At 40.5% G+C, this 25,342-nt stretch overlaps 1 protein-coding gene and 1 long non-coding RNA gene across 4 annotated transcripts in view; one reads left to right on the forward strand and one right to left on the reverse strand.

Annotated features, from left to right (window-relative positions):
* The window catches only part of pax3b (paired box 3b), a 102,266-nt gene that overhangs the window by 29,364 nt on the left and 47,560 nt on the right, over positions 1-25,342 (forward strand). For 2 of the 3 annotated variants that reach the window (XM_072255490.1, XM_072255489.1), the window contains one exon: positions 15,451-15,650. In XM_072255490.1, coding sequence (XP_072111591.1) covers positions 15,451-15,650 — 200 coding nt within the window. Of the gene's footprint in view, positions 1-15,429; positions 15,651-25,342 lie in introns of all 3 variants that reach the window. The other variant, XM_072255488.1, reaches the window with a different exon arrangement.
* On the reverse strand, positions 748-17,951 carry LOC140196381 (uncharacterized). Its single transcript, XR_011885693.1, has 3 exons — positions 17,864-17,951; positions 14,459-14,589; positions 748-813 (listed from the first exon to the last, which is right to left on the reverse strand). It is a non-coding gene; the product is annotated as an uncharacterized lncRNA (long non-coding RNA).

Here is a 25,342-nt window from a genome sequence, read left to right on the forward strand (position 1 = left end):
TATTTTCTTTGCAGCTCTTTAAAAGATTGCCAGTGTCACTAGTATTATGTTCATTAATTCATAGTCTCAGATAGATTGACTCCAAGTAAAGAAATAATAATTCTTTTAGCTGGGGAATTTATCATCCAAGTATGTTGAATTTCTTACTGGCCAGTTAGATGTCACATTCTGGAGGGCATAAGTTACCAGAAATTGTCAGTAGGGTAGTGACTGCACTTTGCGTACATCACTGATCCTGTAATCATTAAAAGAAAATGGAATCAGTTTGGATTCATTTCAGGGGCATATTGCTGTGATCCACAAACAAACCTAGCACACTGGGGACTTTGCTAATAAGGGACATACAACACAAGTTGGATTTTCATTATCCAGTTATTAAATGTAGAAATTTTATACCTGCATTTTCATTGTTATGATTTTTTTATGACATAAGGAGAGCTGATTTAGAGGAAATGAATTTGAGAATGAGGAAATTATTAATATTTATCAATGCAATCTTTATTTCCTGTGATGATAATAATAACAACTTATTTATAGAGCATTCTTCATACAGATGATGTAGTTCAAAGTGCTTTACAATGGGAAAAATGCAAACATGAAAATAAAAGACAAAAGGTTGTTAGTTAGTTAAAAGCAAGGTTAAATAAATAGGCTTTGAGCTGGTGTTTAAAAGTGTCAACTGAGTCTGCATCCCTTATAGTTTTAGGTTTTGAATTCCACAGTTTAGGAGTGTAGTTCAAAAAAAGCTTACCTGTCAATTATCCTTTGAGGGAGATAGTTTAAATTTAAGAGGCCAGCAGAAGATCTGAGAGCCTGAGCAGGATTATGAAAAACAAAATTATAAAATATGTACTGTAGCTCTAGCAGGATTATAAAAGAGTTATATAATAACCACAGGTGCCACTTTAATAAATGAACATATTCTCAAGTAATTTGCCAAATTATACAATCAGCAAAATTCAATAAAGAGAACAGGGTACTAAAAGGAGCTTTTGTAATTGTATTCCAGTGAAATAGATTAGTATTTTATTCATATTTTAAAATTGTGCATTTTTTGTTACTTAAGTACCAAAGGTGATAAAGCTACAGCTTCTCACATTACAGGTGATTGCAAAAATCAGGAATTTGCCAATCATAAGAAAGAAATTTCCACTGTAATGATGCAACATCAAAGCTCTTATAGAGTCCATTAGAACCAAAAAAAATCATTGTGAGAACTGCTGCAAGTTCTAGTTAAATAGTTCACATTTGAATTTGCTTTCAAAAATGTTGCAAATTTGAAGGACGATTCTTTAAATTGGAGTTTGGTTTAAAGTCAATACTAAGCACCTCCTAAATCTGAGAGATGAAATCAAAGCAGATCATTGATGCTAAGTAAATAAAAACTGCAATAATAATAATAGAATATGGAGAGGTATAGAATAGGAAAAGAGTGTGAAGTTCATCTGACTGGTTTTGAAAATGCACAATCTTACTTACTCTTTCCTTCAAATACCTTGCTAAATAATTCATTATTATCATCTCCACGGCTCCTTTGAATATTTCACTCTTCATGTGATGTTATCTAAACTTATTACCTTCTAATCCTTCTAGTTCTCTAATGTCCTCAAGTCTGTCTCCCGTTTCAGGGTTTGAGGCAATTTCAAACACATTTCGGGGTTATTTTCAGTTTCAGTGAGATAACAACATTGTAAACATTTAGGAATTAACTGCAAAGTACAATATTATTTTCCATTGACTTTAATAAAAAGTAAAAGCAAACAATTGGTTGGGCAGTATTTTTCCAACAGCATTTATCCCCTCAAAAGTTGAAGCTTATACTAATTCTAAATCTCAAAAGATTGTCTCCATAGGTCATCTTTAGCCATTATAAGCAGTCCTTATAGTTCAGATCCTTATATATATATATATATATATATCTATTTGTTATATTTGCCTTGAAATGGTTGGCCATATCTGCTGAAGGGAATAGACAGGCTCACTATACTCAAGGTGTAGCTGTGACCACCTAAATGAAATCTATCTTAAACTTTATTGTGAGCAGGTTAAGTAGTTTGCATCTTACTGGAAATTCAAGCAACGTTCGCTCTACAAATCCAACACATATCCGTAGAGAAGATGTCAGGAAAAACACGGTTACAAATGGCATACCCAATTTTGCAAAGTTAATTTCTGTTCACATTAAATCAAGCCCTAAGCTAACAGCTGAGAACTTCTTTAGCATTACTTAAAGGGATCAGTGGTGGTTGCAGGGTGGGGGGAGGAATGCATGGTAATCTTTCTCTGCCAGGGAGCTTGCTTATGAGGCATTAACAAATTTAGTTTGTTTTATTCTCTCGCCCACTTTGATCACTTACTCACCCCCGCCCCCCCGCCTGACTAATATTTACTTCTGGGCTCCTGATCAATAGGCTCCAATGCAGATGTATGTCTGACCAGTTCACTGGGCCATGGTCTGATCACACGTCTGATCCATCAGTCCCACCATTTGAAAGTATATCCTTCTATGGATGATGTCTCTACATCCTCGGATGCCTCCATTCTCTGTTGCAGCTCCTGACAATGTCCCCGACAGCAGGGCTAATCAAGTTCCACCTAACAGCTCTTGGTTCAGTTTAAAGAATCTGATCTGGTTGGGTTCATTGAAATTCTGTCAAATTTTTTATGATCCTGCTTATATAATTAATTTGAACAATTTCATAACAATTATAACGACTTGGGAAAATGAGTTGAGTGCTTAATTTTGGACACCATACTTTAGGAAGGACATCAAGACCACGGGAAGTTTGAAGAAGAGCAAGGGTGGCACTGTAGTACGGCCAAATAAAGCCACTAAACCTAGTTTCAATACTGTGCGGAGTTTTCATATCCTCCTTCTTAGTCTGTGAGTTTCCCTCAGGTGCTCTGGTTTCCTCTCACGTCTCAAGGATGGGCCGATTGGTAGGTTATGTCTAAAGTGTAAAGTGCTCCCAGTATGTAGGTGAGTGAAGAATTTGGAGGGAGATGCTGAGAATGTGGGCCGAGTAAAATGGGATGAATGTAAATGGCTGGTTGATGGTTGTGAGGACTGAATGAATTCAAGGCCTGTTTCTGCGCTGTATCACTCTATTATTAAGAGTTAATGGAATGGAAACCCAAAAGCAAAATACCACAGATACTGAAAATCTGACGAAAAACAAAATGCTGGAAAGACTCAACAAGTCACTCACCATCTGTGGCAAAAGAATGAGTTAATATTAATTTCAGTTTCAAATTGTTTTCCTTTTCCTTTTAATGGAATCATACCAGGAATGGGAAACCTCAATTATTTGGAGGGACTGGAGAAATTGAGGTTGTTTTTTTTTTGGTGCTAAAATTGTTAAGAGAGCTTTTGACAGGCTCAAAAAAAAAGAGTGGTTGTGATAGGGTATATGAGGATCAGCCATTCCTTGTAACAGAAGGGTCAGTAAATAACACAGAAAGATTTTGACTTGTCATGTCAGTTTGTGACATTAGCAAGGGTTCTTTTTACACAGAAAGGTGCTGCAATCTAGAACGTACCACCTGAAAGGAAGCAGATCTTTTCATAGCTGTTTGGATAAATATCAAAATGGTAAAGTTGTGATGTGTTCAAAGTATCAAGATAGTGGTATTTAATTGGATAGACCACTTAAAGTCCAGCATATGCATGATGAATCCAATGGCCTCTTCCTGTGTTCTGTGCAATCATAGTTTAGAAACATATACTCAATAGAATATATTTAGTATGACTACTAATTCCATTTCTGAACTGCTTTGGGTTTGTTATTGCAGGAAGAAGTTAAGATTTACCAATTTTTTTCAGTTGGTGTGCAGTCTAAAATGAACACTTTTTTTCAGTACTCTAATATACAATTGTATTTTCCACATTTTGTATATTCTCATTTGCATGATTCAAATGAATAAAAGATGCACATGCTTGTGGTAAATAACCCCCATCCAGTCCTACAAAAGAGAAATTAATTGTGCAGATTAAACAACTTGAAACAGAATCAAGGTCTAAATTCCTAGGTATTGTCTCCATTGAGACTTTCCTCAAACATATTGGTTGTTAATGAGTCTCCATGGTCCTTGAGATAATTTATTGGAGGAAACCACTTACTTGGGTATCCTGTGATTAAAATGTTTTAATCACATTGCTAATAATTTATATCGTCAAAGAGCCAGAATAGATGTTGAACACTAAAGACCAAGATATATGGCTGTTCTTGGGCCCCCAAAGGAATTTCTCTCATTGTGAAATACACAGTTACTGAAAGGGTAGAGCCGTAATCTAATGAATAGAATATATTCTTCAGGTATGAATTCAATAATTCAAATTAATCTGAGTGTTCACTGTGATTGAACTCAGCATCTTTATCTCATTAACGAATTGTCTTCTGCTGGCTGTCTGAAGCCATTGGTACAATTGGTAGAGCAATTAAAGATCCAACATTTTTAAAATGTTTACCTGTGGGGTCTTCAATGGTAAAAGCAGAGGATGGCCTCTGAATCTCCTTTTTTAAAAAGAAATCACTCTGTGTTATCTGTGAATTTCTTGATTATTCAAGTAACTCAGGCATTGGATACAGTTACTGAGAGGATTTTGACAATTGAATTGAATTAAGGGGAATTTCAAGGTACACACATATTAAAATGAAATAACTAAAATTATGGTTATTAATGTGGATGATATAAATGGAAAAGTTGAACATAGATTAATTTGAAAAACATGCAGAATTGAAGCATTTAAAATTAGGAAAGAAAAGATTTTGAGATGATCATGTTCAAAAAAGTGGCCATCTACAATTAATTAACCTGCAGTGCCTAATTATACAGAATCACCCTGCATTAATTGTGATTCAGATTGAATCTCTTCCCATAAGTGTTAATTTACATAAGTGCCCATTTATAGGGAGACTCCCTGCTGTATTAAGTATCTCTATCCAATGACCTTTCCTGCATAAAAGTGTCTGTTTACAGTGAATCTCTGTGTAAAGCATCAGTTTACTTTGAATTTAGAGTGATCACTGACCATGAATCCCCTACAGACACCTTGTAGAGTCAGTGAACTACCCTGCTGTATTGAATGTCTACTTAGCAGTGAGTTTGCTTTGCGGTGACTGTTCATTTGCAGTAAACCTCCACTCCATGAAGCATTCTATCAAAAGGGATCTTCTCCCTATATAAGTGGTCCATTTACAGTATATAAGTGTGTATAAATGGTATGCTTATGATGGTCTCCCTGCATAACTCAAGAATTTGCTGGATGTTTCCATGTAAGAAGTATCCATTTACTGTGAATCACCCTAAAATAAAATAGTCTTTCATAGTGTATCCTATGTATGATATTGAATTAGTGAATCTCTGGGCTATATAGTGTGCCCATTCACAATGAATTCACTTTGTAATGAGTGTCTATTTACAGTGAACCCCCTGCAGGAATTGCCAATTTACAGTAAATTCCCTGTGCAACTTGCCCATTTATAACAAGTCTGTCTACTGTACAAACTGCCTGTGTCAGAAGACGCTCTGAAAGCTAATACTAAATATATTAGGAGTAGTTGGTGAATGCACTTCACTGTAAATGAACATTTTATGCAGTAGAAATTTGTTATACTGTAAGTGTATGCCTAGAGAGAAACTGTAAATGAGTTCAGGGTTATGGTGAATCTTCCTTTGAGTAAAGTTATTACTTACAGTGAAAGTCCATTCTATATTGATGTTACACCATCCATTCAAAGATAATCCTAGTGTTGTATTCATTGCCTACATCCAATGAATTTCCCCCTTATTCACAGTTCACTGATGGTGAATGCCTTTATCCAATTTGTTTCATTATGGTGAATGTTTAAAATCTTCTGTCCATATTAAAATACCATTCCCTGAGTAAATTTACAGATTTTCAATACCACAAGGCTGCTGTGACTAGCAGCGAGAAGTTTATCCTTTGATCCTCTCCAAAACAATTCCTGCCTTGCGGCATAGGGTCAGAATATTTGTATTTCCAGTTGGAGTTAGTAATTCTGAGTGGGTGCACTGTGTTGATGGCTGCCTATATAAAAAAGGACAAAAAACAATAAAGATTTTAGTGACTGATTGTATAGCTGCAGGTAAGCAGGACAATTTTTGGCCTTACCTGCTACCATGATGGATTGTTCATATGCAATTCTAAACCTTTTTTAGGTTACATCTCCAAGTGGAACCACACAATGGAAGTCATTATAAAGTAGGAGTAGGTATGAAGTCAACCAGGGCCTGGTTATTTCATGATAAAATGAGAGAAAACAGACTTGCATTTATGTAGCACCATTCATGATCCCACAGCCCATGTCAAAATGTTGTAAGTTCGATTGCTTAATGGGCTCATAATTGTGCTGATCTATTTAGTACTGATACCTCACATATTTAACTTCAACGTCTATCAAAAATAAGCTTATAATTTAAAGTTTGTTTATTTTTGAAAATTTGTACTAAATGGCTGTCTTGATCCCTAATATTTAAACATCCAAATTTAAAAAGCGTGTTTTGAGTGCTTTGTGATTTTATAAGGCTCTAGATGGCATCATTCAAAAGCCAGTTCTTCCTGGCAATATCCTATGCTCAGCAATGGTGATATTTGTATGAAGCTACTTGTGAAATTGAAGGGAAATGTTACAGAAATATTGTTACATCTGGACAGGACTGGAAGAAGCTTCTACATTTTCATCTGTCTTCTTTTTCTAAGGCTCTGTGATACTTTTTTTTAGTGGGTGATCTCTTTGTGTGCAAATGCATAAAAGATTTAGCAGAAAAGAAAGCAATACTAATAGTGATGAAGAGTGCAATGGGAAGACAATACAGGTTACCCCCGGTATCTGAAGGTAGAGTGTCCCTATGAAATGGTTCGTAAGCCAGAATGTTGTAAAGTGAAGAAGCAATTACCATTTATTAATATGGGAAAAAATTTTGAGCGTTCCCAGACCCAAAAAATAACCTACAAAATCATGTCAAATAAGGCATAAATCCTAAAATAACAGTAACATATAGTTGGCGGGAGGAGAGGGAGCAGCACGCCTGCGCGTGCGCGGGCCTCTGGTGAAAAATGATATCGTTCCTATTAAATAGGGGCCGTGGACAATTCTGATTTGGTGGAGAAAGGACGTGAAAGCACAGAGGAACATCTGGAGAAATTTCTGAAACGCTCGTTCGCTGCTGTCGTTACTGCGTGGTCGGGAATCTTTCGGAGGGTAGGCCTCAAAATCCCCGGCTTTGCCTGCTGTTGGCGACCAAGGTTGAGGTCGAATCGTTCGGACAGAGATGGCGCTCAGTACTTGGTGTCGGAGAGCTGATCAGAACTCGAAGTTTTCAGATGACTCAGAGTCAGACCGTGGTCGGCATGGCAGGGAGAGTTTTTCTTCCTTCTCCCGTCTGCGTGAGATGTGGGACATTTGAGAGACTTTGAACTTTTACTGTGATCATGGACTTCTTCATCAAGTTATGGTATTATTGCACTGTTGTAACTATATGTTATAATTATGTGGTTTTGTCAGTTTTTTCAGTCTTGGTCTGTCCTGTGTTTTGTGATATCACACCAGAGGAAATATTGTATCATTTCTTAATGCCTGCATTACTAAATGACAATAAAAGGGGACTACGTGTCTTTATAATCTAAAAGCAGGAATGATATGATAAATATGCAGCCTATATAAAGTAGAAATACTTTTCTGCAGCACTGCCTAGTGCAGCGAAAATCTCGCTGAAGCGCTCTCAGCAGAAACACGGTGCAAGCGCTCTTGGCAGAAATACTCTCTCCAGTAACCTTTAAGCTATGAAGCTGCCAAATCATACCAAATAACACATAAAAATACACAGCCTATATAAAGTAGAAATAATATATGTACAGTGTAGTTTCACTTACCGACTTACCGGAATTGGGAAGACGCCAATAAATTGCAGTTTCATCACAGTTAAACAGTTGCTTATACGAATAACCACCTGACGCAATCGGCAATCGCCTCTGATCTGGGCCGATATTTACATGCCAGGCGGCACCTAATTAACTAGCTTGTTTATTTCGGCTCTTTTCTTAAAGATGTGCTGGGTGCGTCCCGACAATCGCTGCACCACTGCATTCTGCACAGCAATGTATCGGTCCGCGGCCCGGAGGTTGGGGACCACTGCTTAAACTTTGAAGCTGCCCTCGCCTCAGAAACCGATCAAACCAACCATGACTACCTTTAAATTCCACTTTCGCAACACTTTCATCACCATCGTCCAGTGCTTTCTGTTTCAACTTATTAAAAAGACTGACTGATTTCTCCTTAAATATAAGAGAACTTAACGGAACACCACGCTTTGTACACCCATCAATCCACTCAAGCAATAGACTTTCAATTTTTTCCATTATTGGATGCCGACTAAGAGAGACCACTTTGCTATGAGCAGAATCAATAGTAACATCGGCAGCTTTCAAAATTCTTTCTCTCTGCATATAAATAGTGCGAGTGGTGGACACAGGCAAGTTCAACGTGTGGACAATCTCCTTACTTCATTCACCATGATTGAAACGCTTAATGATATCGAGTTTTACTGTAAGTGTAACACCCTTACGAGCTCTTTTAGGCTTTTCCGATACCCTCAAACTCATCATCCGGCTAGGATGCAGTTCTGGGGGAGGAGCTTGGCTGTTCGGGTGCACGCTGCCTTTTTTCATAACAGTGAAAACACCTTCTGTTAGCGAAAACAGGTAACTAATGTAGGTCTTTCGTAACAGCGAGGTGTCGTAAGGCGAACGTTTGGAAAAGAGGGGACACTTGTAAGCGGAAAGACATGGAGAATAAAGCCACACAGGAGACTTAGTCAGGTACTAATGCCACTCTGCCCCAGTAAACCCTTAAGTTATGGCTACGTCACATACCTGTGCAGCAACTCAATAACTTTTATTCTGGCTGTAGGGATATGAAAAAACAAAAGTGATGGCATCAGTAAAGGTGTTAAACTGTTTAGACAAAGAAAGTCTAGGATAGTATGACACTGTGCCATTTCTAGACAGGGGTTGACAAAAAGACCCTCTATGGCTTTGGAGTTGTGTACTCTGGAACTAATACTGGACAATCCCACCTACAGTAAACAATGTGTTCAGTGAACAAGACTGTGAACGAGTTGATAACTGGAAGTCTATCTCTGTTACATCCAGAACGTAGACTGCTTCTGAGGGCAGTGCAGGAGAGAGATTAGGCAGTAATCTGCTCTGTGGCTTACAGATCCAATGGTTTCCATCTCGCAAAGCATTCAAGATCAACTGTATGCTTTTGGGCTAAGCGGCCCGCTAATCATTGGGGACACAGCAGTGCCCAGTGAAGTGATGGTACTTCAATGTGATATGCTAAGCAGCAAGCTTTTCTCCTCAGTACGCTTTAAAATTAGCATATTTTGGTCAACATTCTGGTGGCCAGTTACCAGCTTCTGAGATGCACATGGTGGTTGCTTCCTTCAGCTTAATAGAGAGATAACTCTGTCCCACCAGCTTCTGCCTCGCAATCTCTATGCATCACAGCTCTATGGTTGTAAAGAAAATTACTGAAAAGAGAAATTGATGCTCATATCATTAGGTTGGAGGCTACCTAGATGGAATACAAGGTGTTGTTCCTTTACCCTGAGTGTGGCTGTTTTGTGGCAGAAGAGGAGGCCACAGACTGACATGTTGGAATGGGAATGGTGCTAGGAATTAAAATGACTGGCCCCTGGGGAGTTTCAAAGTTGAAGTGGAGCTGCTCGACAAAGTGGACCCCCAATTTACATCAGGTCTCACCAATGTAGAGGAGGCTGCATCAGGAGCACAGGATACAGTTTGGTTCTCTGAATGGAGGTGAGTGGGCAGGAGTAGCATTTCTGTCGCTTGCATAGATAGATGCCAGAAGAGGGATAGTGGGGAGGATGAATAGAGAAGGGTACCATGGAGGGAGCAATCCCTGCAGAAAGCAGAGAAGTGTTTAGTTGTGGGATCCATTGAACATGGAAGAAGTTGTGGAGAATGATGTGTAGGATGCAAAGGCTCAAAGGGTGGTAGGACTCTATCTCTCTTAAGACAGCACAAAGTTGGGGAGAACACGGATGTCTGAGAGATGGAGGAGATGCGGGTGAGGGCAGCACCAATGGTGGCGGAAGGGAAATCCCGTTCTTCGAAGAAGGAAGACACCTTTCATGTCCTGGGAAGGAAAGCGTCATTCTGGGAACAGATGCCGTGGAGACGAAGGAACTGAGGAAAGGGAGTGGCAGTTTTACAGGGTGGGAAAAGATCTTGTCAAGATAGCCTTGGGAATTGGTTAACAAATTGATGAGTTCGGCATTGGTACATGAAGCAGCACCAATACAGTCATCATTGTAGCTCAGAAAGAGCTAGGGAGCATTAACAGGGAAGGCTTGGATTGTGAGCTGTTCCATGTGGCCAACAAAGAGGCAGATGTAGCTGGAGAGAATGGAGTCAAGGTATGCAAACACAAGTTCAGTGGGGCAGGGGTAGGTAGAGACAATTGGCCTACCTGGACAGTCAGGCTTCTGGTTCTTGAGTAGGAGGTAGAAATGAGCAGTGCAGTGCAAGGGATCTATAAGTTTGGTGGCAATGGATGAGAGATCTCCAGATTTGATGAGGTCAGTGATAGTATTGGAGACAGTGGCCTGATGTTCTGGACTGGAATCCTTTCCAAGGAGTAATTAGGAGATGGTGTCTGAGATTTGCCACCTGGCCTCAGCAAGGTAGGGGTCTGTCCACCACTCTACAATAGCACAAACGTGAGACTCCCCGCTTTCCACTTTCCACAGGGATCGCTCCCTATGCGACTCCCTTGTCCGCTCATCCCTCCCCACTGATCTCCTTCCTGGTCCTTATCCTTGCAAGTGGAACAAGTCCCATACCTGCTCATACACCTCCTCCCTCATTACCTTTTAGGGCCCCAAACAGACCTTCCAGGTGAAACAACACTTCACCTGTGAGCCTGTTGGGATCATCTACTGTACTGGTGCTCCCGGTGTGGCCTCCTGCATATTGGTGAGATCCGACATAAACTGGGAGACCACTTGGCCGAGTACTAATGCTCCATCCACCAGTAAAAGCAGGATCTCCTGGTGGCCACCCATTTCAATTCTACTTCCCATTCTCATTCGACATATCTACTATCATGATGAGGCCACACTCAGTTTGGAGGAGCAACACTTTATATTCTGGCTGCGTAGCCTCCAACCTGATGGCGTGAACATCGATTCCTCAAACTTCTGGTAATTACATTCCCCTTTAGTATTTCCCTTTCCTGTTTCTCTCTCTCACCTTATCTCCTTACTTGCCCATCACCTCCCTCTGGTGCTCCTCCCCCTTCCCTTTCTTCCATGTCTTCTATCCTCTCCTATCAGATTCCTCTTCTCCAGCCCTTTATCTTTTCCACCAATCAACTTCCTAGCTCTTTACTTCACCCCACCCCTCCCTGTTTCACCTATCACCTGCCACCTTGTACTTCTTCCTCCCCTCCCTCAACTTCTTGCTCTGACTTCTCATCTTTTTTCCCAGTCCTGGTGAAGGGTCTCAGCCCGAAATGTCAACAGTTTACTCTTTTCCATAAATCTTGCCTGACCTGACCTGCTGAGTTCCTCCAGCAATTTTTATGTGACACTGCACGGGCACCCCCTTTGTTTGCAGGTTTGATGGTGAACTTGGGATTGGTGCGGAGAAAGTGGAGGGCAGTGGAAGGCAATCTCAAGCTAGTACATGTTTCCATATAGTACCTTGAGATAAATTTTCTTGTGGGGATCATAGTAAGTACAAAGAAACGTAATAGAATCAATGAAAAATTGCACACAAGAAGGATTCTCAAACAACCAATGTGCAAAAAAACAACAAATTGCAAATTCCAAAAACACCCAAAGTAATAAAAAACAAGTAAGTAATAAATATTGAAAACATCAATTGTAGAGTTCTTGAAAGTGAAATAATAGGTTGTGGAGTCAGTTCAGTTTTGGGGTACTGTAAGTGAAGTTAGCCATTCTGGTTCAGGAGCCTGATGCTTGAGGGGTAATAACTATTCATGAACCTGAACCTTCTGTATCCTCATTGATGGTGACAGTGAGAAGAGAACATGGGGGTTCTTGATGACGGATGTTGCTTTCTTGTGACAGCACTCCATGTGGATGTGCTCAATGATGGGGAGGGCATTACCTGTAATAGACCCTGCTGTATCCACTACTTTTTGTAGGTTCTTCTGTTCAATGGCATTGGTGTTTCCATTCCAGGCCATGATTCAACCAGTCAGTATACTCTCCACCATGCATCTATAGAAGTTTGTCAAAGTTTTGGATGACATTCTGAATCTTCACAAACTTCTAAGAAAGTTGAAGTGCTGCAGTGCTTTATTTGTAATGGCACTTATGTGCTGGAATCAGGACAGGAATGAGTAGATATGGTCAGCTTAAGGGTGGTGATATTAGCGTATTTTAGTTTCTTAGGCATGGATCTCGCATACATATATCCCAGTTTAAGGTGCCAGATGTTACACCATCAGACATGTTGGTAGGTGTATATTTATATGCAAAGTAATATGCCAAAAGAGCAACTTAAGTCTAGCCAAGTTCCTTGATCTGAAGTATTTCTGCTGCAGAAGTGAAACAGTATGAAAGGCTTGTGGATTCCAATTTATGGGCTCTTATGCTGAATTTTCTCCAAAGTCAATATTGTTTTCTCCGAAGTTATAAATGTGGATTAACAAGCATTTAGAAATTATGACTGCACTCTGCAGAAATGAAATTGAATTGGTGGGGTAGATGTAAATCAAGAAATGTCCTTTCAGTTTCACTTAAGATACAGCTGTTATGTTGGAGCCATTGTTAAAGCCACTTATAAGGCTTTATTGAATGATATTCTATTTGGATGATGAAAGGTAGAAGATAATTTCAAATTCATTCAATAAATATATCTGCATCTAAGATCACCTGAATAAAATCCCAAATACCTTTCTTCATGGTCTGTACATAAAGCTGAAATTTTGCACAAAGTCTTTAGCAGGAGGTAAAATGAAGTGCTGAGCTATTAAAAAAACCGTGTTCCTAATATCATGAGGCTAGTGGATTGACAGAAGGTAGAGACTGATAGTTTGACAAGGAACCAACATTCACAAAATGCTGGAGGAACTCAGCAAATCAGGCAGCATCTATGGCAACAAATAAACAGTTGACATTTCAGACCAAGCCCCTTCTTCAGGACTGGAAAGGAAAAGGAGAGATGCCAGAATGAAAAGTTGGGGGGTGGGGGCGGGGAAGAAGGCTAGCTGGAAGATGAAGCCAGGTGGGTGGGAATGGTAAATGACAGGAGAACAAGCTATGTGGAACAAGATCGGTGGTGAGGACAAGCTCCCAGGAAGGACATATGGCTGAGGTAGTGGATCTGGGTGAGTACGTGGTCGAAGAGTCGGAGGGAAGCAGAGATCACAGAGGGGGAGCAGTGAGGGAGGGTTCCACTGTACTCCTGTCGAACAGAAGATTTAAACTTCTTCAGGGTAGGCATTGCTTGAAGAGACTTCGCAATGGAGCAGCAAATAAGTCTGCCCAAAGCGACATGCACAAAGTGCTGGAGGAATGCAGCAGGTCAGGCAGCAACGCTGCTGTTTCACAAATTACATTATTGGGTTAGAATTTAGCAGCAAAAACAAAATCTAAATTTGCAGATGATAGCAAATAGACGGTGTGGAGTACTCAGTAATGAGTAGAACTCAACAAACTGTGAAACGACATTAATGAAATAGTATGGGAATATATTTGACAATTGAATTTCAGCAGATAAGTGTGAGCAATTACATTCGTACGGCAAATAAGATCACCTATTACACGGAAAATAAGAAATTAAATGGAGTAAAGAGGGAGTACACATTATTAGCATTAGCATTGGAAATTAATGTTACAAAAAACATACAATATGGTTACTTTCTAATGAGATGGAGAACAAATACAGAATCTTGGTTAGGCCATGATTGGACTAATCTGTATAATTGAAGTTGACATAATATTTAAAATATGTATACAGTAGTAGTAAAAATACAGGTTGACACCAGAAATGAGAGATTGTGTGTGTCAGGAAGAGATGAAGAAACTATTATTTTTTTCTTGAAAAGCGAAGACTGATCATTAAATTAATAAAGCATTTTAAAATCATGCAAGGAGTAGACAAGAGAATTCTCTACTTTTGAATGAGAACAAAGCAGGGCAGGATTTGATCAGGAATGGATCGTCAGTAAGAAATCAATTCAAGGAAATCAGCAGATGCTTCCTCACTTGGAGCATCATATGAATATGGAACTTATTACTCAAAGTTGAAGCAGACACTGGATGTGCATGAAGGAGAAGGAGGCAGAGCATTACTTTGACAGAATTTGAACAAGATGAATGCAAATATGCAGGAGTGGAACATGAGTGATATCATAAATTGGATGGGCTGAATTACCTGTTTCTGTGTTGTATATTCCGTTATTTTATTCAATTTTGACAGTGAAAATAAATTCCAGCAAGACTTTCTTTTCCTTCCTTTTCATTGAGTGATGAAATTCACAGATTGTGCGATCCTGGCATTGATCTCTGTTGATACAAATGTCATCATGGCAAGTATATTCAGACTGGAATTCTCAGCTTCTCTTCAGACATGCAGAGGATTTTTATTTAAACTAGGGCATGGATTGCAGAGGATCGAAGTAATCCAATTTCTATTCTAAGTAATAAATTTTCGACTTACTTTGCATAAAATTGTTAACACCTAAACCTTTTAACCCCTACATAAAACATGTTTTTCAGTTGACAAGGCTTCAGTCAAGTGTAGAACCAGTACAGTATTTCCCTATATTCCTAGAATATGTAGAAATTCAACATTTGTTTTTGTTTTCAAATTGGAAAATTGAAGAATCTGGTCCATCTGCAAAAACTTGATCAAATAATGTAGGCTGTGTATTATTGTTCGCTGAGTTTGGGGCAGTTGCATTGTCAGCGATGTTGTCTTTTAGATAGAAACTGATCTAGGCTCTGTTTGCTCCTTCAGGTGAATGACATACAATTCCTTGCCATTAATTTGAGAAAAGTAGGTGAATTTTCCCATTATGTCTTGATCAATATTTATGCATTTATCAATATTACTGAAAATAAATGGACTGATTACTTCACCACATGGGACCTTGCAAATTTAACTCCTGGTTATCAACATTGATAGTGTCTCTAGTTAAAACATATTTAAAGTTTGGAATGTGCTTTGGGATGTTCCAAGGTCAATAAAAAACATGATGTAAACACATCTGAATTTTTCACTGCACTGCATACAAATTCATTTATAAGAGCTGTATGCATACAAGCAAAACCAGCTTTAACAAGGTTGTTACTATGCTTACCACTGTGACGATGCAGTTGCACATTCCTGTGATGCAAATAAAGAACTTAAAACTCTTCCTACAGCAAATAATTCAGACGAAGCGTCGGATATTGACTCGGAACCAGACCTGCCTCTAAAAAGGAAACAGCGGCGTAGCCGTACAACATTTACAGCAGAACAGTTGGAGGAATTGGAGAGAGCATTTGAGAGAACTCACTATCCAGACATCTACACTCGCGAGGAACTTGCACAGAGAGCAAAGCTTACAGAGGCACGAGTACAGGTAACAGCATAACTTGCTTCTTGACATTGATATTGTATGTTATTAATACAAAAATCTCTATTATTTGCAACATTCCAAAAATATGTTTATTATAAACGATTGTTCTTGTTAACTAAATCGGTAAATTTCATATTGAGTGGTCAGTTGGAGTTTTGATAACTACACCCAAAAGCAAAAAACAAAGTTGCAGATACTGGAAATTTGAAATGAAAAGAGGAAGCACCAGGTCAGACCACATCTGTGAAAAGAGAAATGTTAATGTTTCCAGTTGGTGGCCCTTTGTCAAAAAGTTATCTCATTGTATTTCTGCTGATACAACATGAGCTGCTGATCATTTGAAGCATTTTCTGTTTTTTGTTTGGGCACCAGAGAACAAATCTGGAGAGAAACAACATTAATGTTTCAGGTCAATGAGCTTTCATCAGAGCTGGGAAAAGAATTAGAACTTGAATGTGTTTTTAGTGTAAGTTGCAGTGGAAAAAAGTAGGTAGGAGGAAATGGAGGTTAGAGTCAGAGAGAATGAGGGGGAAAATCTGCAATGTGGTTGATTGATACAAGTGGAGATGGTGCTGGCTGGAAGATGATGCAGGTGGTATATCTGGGAGATATACTTGTAGAAGAAGAGCAATATCTGAAATATTAGAAGTGCAGAAAAACAAAGCACTTGAATATTGGAATAGCTTATTTGTTTTTATTTGAATTATTTGTTAAATTCAATTTTGAACCTGATATGTAGTGTGCCAAGTCAGAAGCTGAGTAGTTAGTCCCTAAGTTTATAGTGAGGTTTGGCTGGCTGGTGGCGCAGTGGCATCAACGCTGGACTTTGCGAATCCAGCAGGCTCCCTTGCATGCTTTCCATCTGTGCTGGGTTGAGCGTCGAGCTAGCAACTCAGCCTCATAAAAATAGGAAAGCCTGCTAAAATAAACGCCGTCATGACGGTGTCCCGATGACTCTATTCGGAGTTAAGGGCTTTCTTCTTCTACTTATAATAATAAGGTTGTTTGGAACACTGTTAGGAGGACAACAACTGTTTTAGAGTGAAAGAAAGTGAGGGAGAGAGGGAGAGAGAGAGAGAGAGAGAGAGAGAGAGTGACCTGGAGCAGTGGTTCTCAACCCTTTTCTGCTTGTGGCCCACTTGTGACTTTCATTTACTCCTGTGGCTCCATCACTCCATAGTCTCTGCTGGTAAAAATGTTTTGGTCAACTGCACTACTTATTCTATAAAACAGTCAATATTAAAGGTACATGTACTATCGAAGTATACATGCAATGTACAGCCCTGAGATTCATCTTCCCACAGACAGCCATGAAACCAAGAAAAACATTCAAAGAAAAACATCAAACCACAAAGTCATCGAAACAGCCCATGAGTGCTCAGTTCAGTCTAGTGCTGTGTCATTCATTGACTGAAGGCCACAGAGCCAGCCCACCTCAATCAAAACCACACAAAATAGCAACAAAAAAGGAGCAACCAGAAACCAGAAACATATCATAACATGAACTACAGAGTCCAATCCACAAAGTGCTTTGTTTAAACCTTGCCCAAGACCCAAGGCTCTGGCACCATCCTCCGGCAGCATCAAGCAAGAGGGAGGGAGAGGGACCCGTCAAATGTAGTCACCTTTCTTTCGGAGCAGTGAGTGAGAGTGAAAGAGGTTGACTGGTCACACATGAGCACCTTCCTCCAACAGCAGTGAGCGGGAGGGAGAGATGGACCAGTCAGACATAGACAGATGGCGTTGAGCACCCACTTCCCTTCCAGTCTCATCCTCATTGATTTCAATCTTCCTCAACACATTAATCAGCGAGATGGGCGAGAAATGGAATCAGTCATTGATTCACGCACAGTCTCCAGGCTGCACACTTCACTCGAAACATCACAGAAGATCCTTGGAGACAGCAAAGCGCCAGGTTGCTCAATTGGTCCGAAAATGCAACATCAAAATGTAGATTAGAGGTCGCCAAACTTTTTAAGCCCAAGATCCCCTACCTCGGCCTTAGTGAAAGGGAAGATCTACCCACTAAATCGTTTAGAGAAAAAACAACTCAGATTGTACTTCCAATTTGAGGCCTTTTATTTGGGCTAATCGTATTTGAATTACATAAAATGCTTTTGTCAAACTTTCAAATTAATTCAACCAAAAAACACTGTAACTAGCATATCAAACAGGCCATAGGTGTCTTTCTTTAAGAATATTACAATACTTCATACCTTTTGTAGTAACTTCTACTTTGAAAAAGGACTACTCAACAACTTCACGTCCAAAGGAACAACTTTATCTGGGACAGCAAAACCAATGCGGCGGAGGGGTTTATACACACATGCGTAGAAAAGACAGGAAGTAAAATGCCACAACCCCGGAAACAACCTCTGTTTACAAACAGCTTTCCGTAGCAGGACTACTGCTATATTACCATTATCCTAATTGGTATTATCTTTATAATGCTCACATTACAACACTTCTCCCCCTTTAAATTCCAACATTCCCCAAATGTAAAAGAACTGGGAAACTAAAAACAGTGGTGTCATTATCTTGCGTACCTCTGAAACTTATAGTAGTGTCTCAGTAACAGTTTACCAATACAAAACACCTGAAAAACGTGGCAGAATCAACATTCAGTCTAACAAAGGAAACTGTCTATTCAAATATTCAGTCTGTCAGGAGGTTTGCGAGGGCGCTGTGCTGCATCAGATAAAAATTATGAAATTTAAGTACAGGAGCTGTCTCACTGACAGACACCTCACAGACTGTCTCAAACTGGCTGTCTGTAGTTATGAGCCAAATTTCAGGGAAATAGCAGAAAGTATTCAGCTCCAGTCATCACACTGAGTGCAACAGTCAATTTTTATTCATTTATTTTTCGTGTTGAAATAAAATGAAATAATGAAACATGGAATTAAAGGTGTTGTAATGTGAGCATTATAAAAATAAGTAATACTAATTATGAACGCAAACACAAGGAATTCTGCAGATGCCGGAAATTCAAGCAACACACATCAAAGTTGCTGGTGAACGCAGCAGGCCAGGCAGCATCTCTAGGAAGAGGTACAGTCGACGTTTTGGGTCGAGCCCCTTCGTCAGGACTAACTGAAAGAAGAGTAAGTAAGAGATTTGAAAGTGGGAGGGGGAGGGGGAGATCCAAAATGATAGGAGAAGACAGGAGGGGGAGGGATGGAGCCAAGAGCTGGACAGGTGATTGGCAAAAGGGATATGAGAGGATCATGGGACAGGAGGCCCAGGGAGAAAGAAAAGGGGGAGGGGGGGAGAAACCCAGAAGATGGGCAAAGGGTATAGTGAGAGGGACAGAGGGAGAAAAAGGAGAGAGAGAAAAAGAATGTGTGTATATAAATAAATAACGGATGGGGTACGAGGGGGACATGGGGCATCAGCGGAAGTTTGAGAAGTCAGTGTTCATGCCATCAGGTTGGAGGCTACCCAGACGGAATATAAGGTGTTGTTCCTCCAACCTGAGTGTGGCTTCATGTTTACAGTAGAGGAGGCCGTAGATAGACATATCAGAATGGGAATGGGACATGGAATTAGAATGTATGGCCACTGGGAGATCCTGCTTTCTCTGGTGGACAGACACAATCTCCCTGTCTACGTCGGGTCTCGCCGAAGGCACATAGAAGGCCACATCGGGAGCATCAGACGCAGTATATCACCCCTGCCGACTCACAGGTGAAGTGTCGCCTCACCTGGAAGGACTGTCTGGGGCCCTGAATGGTGGTAAAGGAGGATGTATAAGGGCATGTGTAGCACTTGTCACCCCCTCGTGCCCCATCTGTTATTTATTTATATACACACATTCTTTTTCTCTCTCTCTCCTTTTTCTCCCTCTGTCCCTCTCACTATACCTCTTGGCCATCCTCTGGACTCCCCCCCCCCCCTTTTCTTTCTCCCTGGGCCTCCTGTCCCATGATCCTCTCGTATCCCTTTTGCCAATCACCTGTCCAGCTCTTGGCTCCATCCCTCCCCCTCCTGTCTTCTCCTATCATTTTGGATCTCCCCCTCCCCCTCCCACTTTCAAATCTCTTACTAACTCTTCCTTCAGTTAGTCCTGACGAAGGGTCTCGGCCCGAAACGTCGACTGTACCTCTTCCTAGAGATGCTGCCTGGCCTGCTGCGTTCACCAAATACTAATTATGATAGTATTTCTGGGTTGCGGGGTTTTACTTCTGGTCTTTTCTACCGTGGTGCATGGTGGGGGAGCTACACACATGCGCACTGGGCAGAAAGAACAGAACCAAAACCCCGCAACCCGGAAGCAATCTCTCTTTACAAACAGCTTTCAGTAGCAGAAGTATTGCTATATTACCATTATCCTAATTAGTATTACTTATTTTTATAATGCTCACATTACAACAGTATTTGTGTATTTTTTTCATATGTTTTGGGATCTACTGGGAAAGTCTCAAAGATTGACTGGTCAATCGTGATCGACTGGTTGGTGACCACTAATGTAGATCATAGGTTCCAATAGTAGCAGAATCATATTTGAAAGAAGAAGTGAAGGATGTAGTTAGTTGCGTGAATTGTCTGTAGGATGTTGCCTTTGGCTGCGTTATTTGCTGGCACCTTTGTCTTCCAGTCATATTTATGTTTTAACAAGTTAAAGCTGTTATTATATTTTAAATATAATGTTACAGGTCTATATGAAAAATAAAAATATTTCAAAGCTCTGAATAGAATATTTTATTTCTAATATATATAATACTCCAACCAGCAATGAAAAAACACTTAATATTGTTATTTTGGGTATTTAGTGAGATACTTGCAACGGATGCAAACTAGCAAGTTATTCATGATCTGATTGCAACTTAGTTAAAGATAATTGAAGACCTCCTCTTTTCACAACATCAAGACAGTTACGAGCTTTTGATAGCAGGTGAAGAACTTGACTAAAACCATATTCAACCAGATAAGAGGTGCTTTCATTTGAAAGTGTTATCATACAAATTATACACAGTGGCATTCTTTTGTCCTGTGGGGATGGAATGAAACCATGGACAAGGTCATCAATGGAATATTACTGACATCTTTTTCTTTGCCGCAGTAGCCACGGATAATAAGATATAAAAAGGGAAAAACTAAATATATATATATGAGTGTGTGTGTGTGTGTGTGTGTGTGTCTAACGCACACATACACTATTTATATAATAAACAATAACAACAATACAATTGTGTGAGAAGGCTGCATAGAGTATTAATAATCATCGAAGAATCACCCAGTAGCACTTGCATCAAAAGTGATCAAGTGCTTTGAGATGTTGGTGATGAAGCATGTCAAGTCCTGCCTGAGAAGTGACTTGGATCCACTCTAATTTGCCTACCGGAGCAACAGGTCCACAGCAGATGCCATCTTGTTGACTCTTCACTCAAAACTGGAACATCTGGACAGCAAAGATGCATACATCAGTGTGTTCTTTCGTGGCTACAGCTCAGCATTAAGTACCATCATCCCCTCAAAAATAATTAAAAAGCTTCAAGACCTTGGCCTAATAACTCCTTGTGCCATTGGATCCTCAATTTCCTCACTTGCAGACTCCAGTCAGTTTGGGAATTGCAACATCTCCTCCACAATCTCCATCAGCGCAGGCTGTGAACTTAGGCCTCTGCTCTACTTGCTTTACACTAATGACTGTGGCTAAGCACAGGCCCAATGTCATATCCAAGTTTGCTGATGGTATCACTGTCATGGGTGAAATCAAAGATGGTGATGAATCAGCATCTAGGAGGGAGATAAAAAATTTGGCTGAGAGGTCCCATAACAACAATCCCTTACTCAGTGTCAACAAGACCAAAGAACTGATTATTGACTGTAGGAGAAGGAAACCAGAGGTTCATGAGCCAGATCTTATCGGAAGATCAGAGGTGGAGAGGGTCAGCAACTTTAAATGCCTCGGTGTTATTATTTTGGGGGCCTGTCCTGGGCCCAGCACTTAAGTGCAGTTAATAAGAAGGCACAGCAGTACCATGACTTCCTTAGGAGTTTGCAGAGGTTGGTTTAACATCAAAAACTTTGACAAATTTCTGTAGGTGTACGTGTAACTGGCTGGTATGGAAACACCTATACACTTGAATGGAAAATCCTACAAAGATCAGTGGATATGGCCTATTCCACCCCACAGTTGAGCACATCCTCAAGAGGCATTGTTGCAGGAAAGCAGCACCCATCACGAAGGACCTTATAGGATCAGAAGGTGCAGAGTCTTTATGGGTTGAGCTAAGAAATTGCAGGGGTAAAAGGACCCTGATGGCAGTTATTTATAGGCGTCCAAACAGCTGCAGGGATGTGGACTACAAATTACAACAGGAAATAGAAAAGGCTTGTCAGAAAGGAAGTGTTATGATAATTGTGGGGGACTTTAACATGCGAGTGGATTGGGAAAATCAGGTCGGCACTGGATCTCAACAGAGAGAATTTGTAGAATGTCTGCAAGATGGCTTTTTAGAACAGCTTGTTGTTGAGCCCACTAGGGGATCGGCTGTACTGGATTGGGTATTGTGTAATGAACTGGATGTGATTAGAGAGATTGAGGTGAAGGAACCCTTAGGAGGCAGTGATCATAACATGATTGAGTTCACTGTGAAATTTGAAAAAGAGAAGCTGAAATCTGATGTGTTGTTATTTCAGTGGAGTAAAGGAAATTATAGTGGCATGAGAGAGGAATTGGCCAAAGTTGACTGGAAAGGGACACTGGCGGGAAGGACAGCAGAGCAGCAGTGGCTGGAGTTTATGTGAGAAGTGAGGAAGGTGTAAGACAGATATATTCCAAAAAAGAAGAAATTTTTGAATGGAAAAAGGATGCAACTGTGGTTGACAAGAGAAGTCAAAGCCAACGTTAAATCAAAGGAGAGGGCATACAAGGAAGCAAAAATTAGTGGGAAGACAGAGGATTGAGAAGTTTTCAAAAGCTTACAAAAGGAAACTAAGAAGGTCATTAAGAGGGAAAAGATTAACTATGAAAGGAAGCTAGCAAATAATATCAAAGAGGATACTAAAAGCTTTTTCACGTATATAAAGAGTAAAAGACAGGTGAGAATAGATATAGGACCAATAGAAAATGATGCTGGAGAAATTGTAATGGGAGATGAGAAGATGGCGGAGGAACTGAATCAGTATTTGCATCAGTCTTCACTGAGGAAGACATGAGCAGTATACCGGATACTCAAGTGAGGCAGGGAAGAGAAGTGTGCGCAGTCACAATTACGACAGAGAAAGTACTCAGGAAGCTGAATAGTCCAAGGGTAGATAAATCTCCCGGACCAGATGGAATGCACCTCGTGTTCTGAAGGCAGTAGCTGTGGAGATTGTGGAGGCATCAGCAATGATCTTTGAAAAGTCGATAGATTCTGGCATGGTTCCGGAGGAGTGGAAGATTGCAAATGTCACACCGCTATTTAAGAAAGGGGCAAGGAAGCAAAAAGGAAATTATAGACCTGTTAGCTTGACGTCAGTGGTTGGGAAGTTGTTGGAGTCGATTGTCAAGGATGAGGTTACAGAGTACCTGGGGGCATATGACAAGATAGGCAGAACTCAGCATGGATTCCTTAAAGGAAAATCCTGCCTGACAAACCTATTACAATTTTTTGAGGAAATTACAAGTAGGCTAGACAAGGGAGATGCAGTGGATGTTGTATATTAGGATTTTCAGAAGGCCATTGACAAGATGCCACACATGAGGCTACTTAACAAGATAAGAGCCCATGGAATTAAGGGAAAGTTACATACGTGGATAGAGCGTTGGCTGATTGGCAGGAAACAGAGAGTAGGAAGAAAGGGATCCTATTTTGGTTGTCTGCTGGTTACCAGTGATGTTCCATAGGGGTCTGTGTTGGGGCCGCTTCTTTTTACATTGTACATCAACGATTTGGATTATGGAATAGATAGCTAAGTTTGCTGACGATACAAGGATAGGTGGAGGGGCCGGTAGTGCTGAGGAAACAGAGAGTCTGCAGAGAGACCTGGATAGATTGGAAGAATGGGCAAAGAAGTGGCAAATGAAATACAATGTTGGAAAGTGTATGGTTATGCACTTTGGCGGAAGAAATAAACGGGCAGACTATTATTTAAATGGGGAAAGAATTCAAAGTTCTGAGATGCAATGGGACTTGGGAGTCCTCGTACAGGATACCCTTAAGGTTAACCCCAGGTTGAGTCAGTGGTGAAGAAGGCGAATGCAATGTTGGCATTTATTTCTACAGGAATAGAGTATAGGAGCAGGGATGTGATGTTGAGGCTCTATAAGGCGCTGGTGAGACCTCACTTGGAGTACTGTGGGCAGTTTTGGTCTCCTTATTTAAGAAAGGATGTGCTGACGTTGGAGAGGGTACAGAGAAGATTCACTAGAATGATTCCGGGAATGGGAGGGTTAACATATGAGGAACGTTTGTCCGCTCTTGGACTGTATGCCTTGGAGTTTAGAAGAATGAGGGGAGACCTCAAAGAAACATTTCGAATGTTGAAAGGCATGGACAGAGTGGATGTGGCAAAGTTGTTTCCCATTATGGGGGAGTCTAGTACGAGAGGGCATGACTTAAGGATTGAAGGGCACCCATTCAGAACAGAAATGCGAAGAAAATTTTTTAGCCAGAGGGTGGTGAATCTATGGAATTTGTTGCCACGGGCAGCAGTGGAGGCCAAGTCATTGGGTGTATTTAAGGCAGAGATTGATAGTTAACTGAGTAGCCAGGGCATCAAAGGTTATGGTGAGAAGACGGGGGAGTGGGACTAAATGCGAGAATGGATCAGCTCATGATAAAATGGCGGAGCAGACTCGATGGGCCGAATGGCCAACTTCTGCTCCTTTGTCGTATGGTCTTATGGACCTCAATCAGCCAGGGCATGCTCTCTTCTCATTGCTGCCATTAGAAAGAAGGTACAGGCGCTTCAGGACTCTCACCACCAGGTTCAGGAACAGTTATTACCCCTCAACCATCAGGCTCTTGAACCAAAGGGGATAACTTCATTTAACTTCACTTGCCCCATAATTGAAATGTTTCCACAACCAATGGATTCACTCATGTTCTCAATATTTATAGATTATTTATTTAATTATTATTTCTTTTCTTTTTTTTGCACAGTGTGTTGTCTTTCACACAATGGTTCAACACCCAATCACAAACGAGAGAAAATCTGCAGATGCTGGAAATCCAAGGAACACTCACAAAATGCTGGAGGAACTCAGTAGGCCAGGCAGCATCTAGGAAAAGAATACAGTTGACGTTTCGGGCCAAAACTCTTCAGCAGGACTGTACTCTTTTCCTAGATGCTGCCTGGCCTGCTGAGCTCTTCCAGCATTTTGTGTGTGTTGGTTGAATGCCCGACTTGGTGTGGTTTTTCATTTATTCTATTATGGCTATTATTTTATTGTGGATTTATTGAGTATGCCTACAAAAGAATGAATCTCAGGGTTGTATATGGCAGGAGTCCCCAACCTTTTTTGCACTGTGTGTCATAAGGTGGTGGCTAGGAATGGACCCAAGTGCAAGACACAGACACTGAAGTACTAGGGACAGGACTAGGATACAGGGTGAGGTCAAGGACATGGACAGGAAAACCAGGAACCTGGAACAGGACTGAATAAGAGAGCTAGGAGCCCGGGCTTGGACTCCGACCCAGAGACTGGACAAGGACCCAGAACCTGGGGCTTGCCTCTGGCTTGGACCCCAGAACTAGGCAAG

Source organism: Mobula birostris, chromosome 4, assembly GCF_030028105.1.
Source record: "Mobula birostris isolate sMobBir1 chromosome 4, sMobBir1.hap1, whole genome shotgun sequence".
Lineage (NCBI taxonomy): Eukaryota > Metazoa > Chordata > Chondrichthyes > Myliobatiformes > Myliobatidae > Mobula > Mobula birostris.